At 41.0% G+C, this 3,346-nt stretch overlaps 1 protein-coding gene across 1 annotated transcript in view; it reads left to right on the top strand.

Annotated features, from left to right (window-relative positions):
• LOC111734518 (tryptophan--tRNA ligase, mitochondrial-like) overlaps positions 1–2,580 on the top strand; it is a 13,542-nt gene extending 10,962 nt beyond the window's left edge. The window contains exon 2 of the mRNA XM_023526637.1: positions 2,490–2,580. Coding sequence (XP_023382405.1) covers positions 2,490–2,534 — 45 coding nt within the window. The 3' untranslated portion in view covers positions 2,535–2,580. The remainder of the gene's footprint in view (positions 1–2,489) is intronic.
• Positions 2,581–3,346: the final 766 nt, after the last annotated feature.

The following is a 3,346-nucleotide window of genomic DNA, read 5'->3' on the forward strand; positions in this document are numbered from 1 at the left end:
GCCCGCCTTTGGTTAATTTCCCGGAGTTCTGTAAAAGTTGACTTTGACAAGTTTTGCTAGTGTTCTCAATGCTTTCATGAAGGAGCAGATTTTCAAAGGTGGTTATTCTGCTATTCTGGAAGTCCCTCCATCTTGTTTTAGCACCAAAAAAGGTTTTCATTTTATCTCATTCAAAGCCTAAATCTAGTAGTTAGATTTACTAGCCTTTTATCTATTTTTACAAACTGAACACATCCATGTAACTCATAGCCAGGATGCTTTTCATGCCCTTTCCAGTCACTAACTATCCCTCCCCCTAAGATAACGTATTTTTAAACTTAATATAATTTGAATTATTTAGAACGTTTTCTTTTGTATGACTTCTTTCACTCAACATTGCGCTTACGAGATCGACTCGTTAAATGCAATTGTTCACTCATCCTCATCGCTCTAGTATTCCATTGAACAAATATACCACAGGTTATCCATTCCGTGTAGGTGGACATTTGGATTGCTTACATTTTGGGGCTCTTACATTATATTCTCGCACAGCTATTTTTGTGAACATATATACACCGTCCTGTTAGATATATACCTAGAAATGGACTGCCTCGGTCAGATGTTATATGAATGTTGAGTGTCAGTGGATATGGTCAGTTTTCAAAGCTGGTGTATTACCAGTTTACATCCCAGAACAGTGTATAAGAGTTCTGTTTACTCAATTTCCTTGCCATATTTGGTATTATTCGGCTTTTTCACTTTAAGCATTCTGATGCGTATGTAGTGGTATACGCGTTACGACTTTAATTTGCATGTAATGCATTTGGCCAATTTTCATAGGGTTATCCGCTTTCTCCTTATCAGTTTGCAGGAGTTCTTTGCACATTCTGTATACCAGTTATTCTATATAGTTCTGCAAATATCTCCTCCCACTCCGTGACTCGCCTTTCCCTCTTTAAATGGTGGTGTTTGATAAAGAGAAGTTATCAATTTTAATGTAGTTTAATATATCCAGATTTTTTGCTTTCTGTTTGGTACTTATGGGATCCTGTTAAAAATCCTTACTGACCAAAGAAAATTAAAGATGCAATCAACTCTGCGTCTTTTTTCCGCAAAACTTTTTAAAGACCTATTATTTAGGCAGAACATTTTAGTCTGCCTAGGGTTTCACCAACAGTGTACTTGACAAATGATTGCCCTCTTTAATTCACAAAAACACCCCAAAACATCAAGCCTTATATAACTCTATTCAGGATCTATTGTTCTTTCCTATCTAACCCCGCAATTGCGTTGAGGATATTCCTTACCCCATTTGTTTCTGATCACCCCGTCTTCTATTTTCAGAGATGACAGAGCCCGTTAGATGTGCGGTCTTCCAACTTTCTGCTCTCCACTCCTATCCCACAAGACACAACCTCATCTATACGTATTTCCCCTCCTGTTCCAGCGGAAGATGTTTCGTAGAGAGTAGGCCTATCCTACCTTAAAAAACAAAACAATATTTTTATTCTCTAACCCCTACTAGTTATCGCCATCTCCGGCTCTACGTATCACATACGTACACATGTGATAAAATTGCACAGAACTAAATATACCCACACAGGGAGCGCTTGTAAAACTGGGGACATCTAAGCGGTGTGGCTGGAGTGTGTCAAATTCATTTTCCTGGTTGGTGGTGCCAACAGGGAAACCTGGGTGAAGGGCGTACTGATCTCTCTATATTATTTCTTACCACTATATGGGAATGTATAGTTATCTCAAAATAAAAAAGTTAAGATAAAAGTCTTCCTAAAAGTAATCCATAGTAATAACTCCCATTTATCGAGTGCTCACTGTGTGCTAGATACTCTTCTAAGCGCTCTCTGGTGGATCCCCTGGTTAATCTCATTTTACAGATGACAAAACTGAGGTGCAGAGAGGCTGAGTCACGTGCCCAGGGTCACCCAGTTCATATGCGGCAGAACTAGCATCCAATTCCAGGCAGCCTCGCACCAAAGATAGAGCAAGCTCTTAACCACTCGGCTGTTCTTGCACCTCTGTCTTCATCTCCTGCCCCCTACTCACACCTCGACCCACCCCCCTCTAAGGAAGCTTCCATCCCGGGCACAGCCCAGAAGCTGCTTTTGCCTAGGTTACCAACAAATCCATTGCTAAACCTAACGGGTTCTTTTCGGTTCTAAGCATTCTTTCTGCAGCCTTTGCTATTAATTCAGGCATTCATCGAGTATTCATTGAGCGCCTACAGCATACCAGACGCTTGTTTGACAGCAATGAACGAGGCAGGCAAAACTGCTGTCACCGCCAAATTTGCATGTCTTTACTGTCACAGTTGGGGGGGGCAGAAATCTGCGGTCACTGCTGGCCGGTTTGTGGATGGTCAGCAGACCACCTTACTGTTCTGTGCTTTTGCCTTTCTGTGGCTAAAGCGGATCGTATTGTTATTTTGTTTGTGATTACACAACATAACTCAGAATACACTATATTTAAAGACCATTTTCACTTTCCTCCAGACAGAAATCCAGGCCTGTCCAAGCCGTTGTCACGAATACGAGTGACTTAAGAGAACCAACTCCTGAAGTTGATTCCCCCCGCCTTATATAATTATTAATGGTAAATCGTGAAAAATAACTGCCTCTGACCTTTCACCTACTTTTTCTGTATAAGAATAATTTGGATTAATTTTCATGCCTCCTTATTCAGAAACGCCAGGAAGATCTCTGCAGAATATTAAAATCAGTCGCATTCCATATGTCCAAATAAAAAGCTACTCCAAGGAAAATACTTGATTTCATGGAGACCCGATGCTAGTTTTTTGCATGTCACCAAAGCTAAGCACGTGAGCCGGAGTTGCAGAAAAGGGATCACCTTGACTTTGGTCGTTTTCTGCCTTATCATTCACTCCTTTCCCCAGTTCAGTAAAGAAGAAACAAAGAAATCCTCTCCTACTTGTTAATGCCAAAAACCAGCTCTTGTTTTATTAGTTCTAATGGGAATGTGTTTCGCTTAATGATGAGAAGCAATAATCCTCTTACTTACTGTTTTCGTCCCACAGCTGTTTGTTTACAGCAGCAGTTAGCAATTTGCATAGACAATGCTGTCAAAGCCACTGCCCCCAGTGAAACCCAAATGCCTCTCGGAGGAAAGATGACAGATTCAGCCCAGCGGCTTGCAAAACTTTAAAAGTGATTCCTTGTCAAACACGTGAAAAACAACTCTTCCCTCTCCATGACTTGAGATAAAAAATGAGAAACTATCTTAGGCCAGATGGCGGTTCTTTGCTCATAAAACCGGCCGGGGCTGGTTCAGCCCCGTTCCTTTACGTTACTTTGTAAAACCCACAAAGAACACATTTGGGGCCACTTTTCAG

Source organism: Pteropus vampyrus, unplaced genomic scaffold (assembly GCF_000151845.1).
Source record: "Pteropus vampyrus isolate Shadow unplaced genomic scaffold, Pvam_2.0 Scaffold1632, whole genome shotgun sequence".
NCBI classification, from domain to species: Eukaryota; Metazoa; Chordata; class Mammalia; order Chiroptera; family Pteropodidae; genus Pteropus; species Pteropus vampyrus.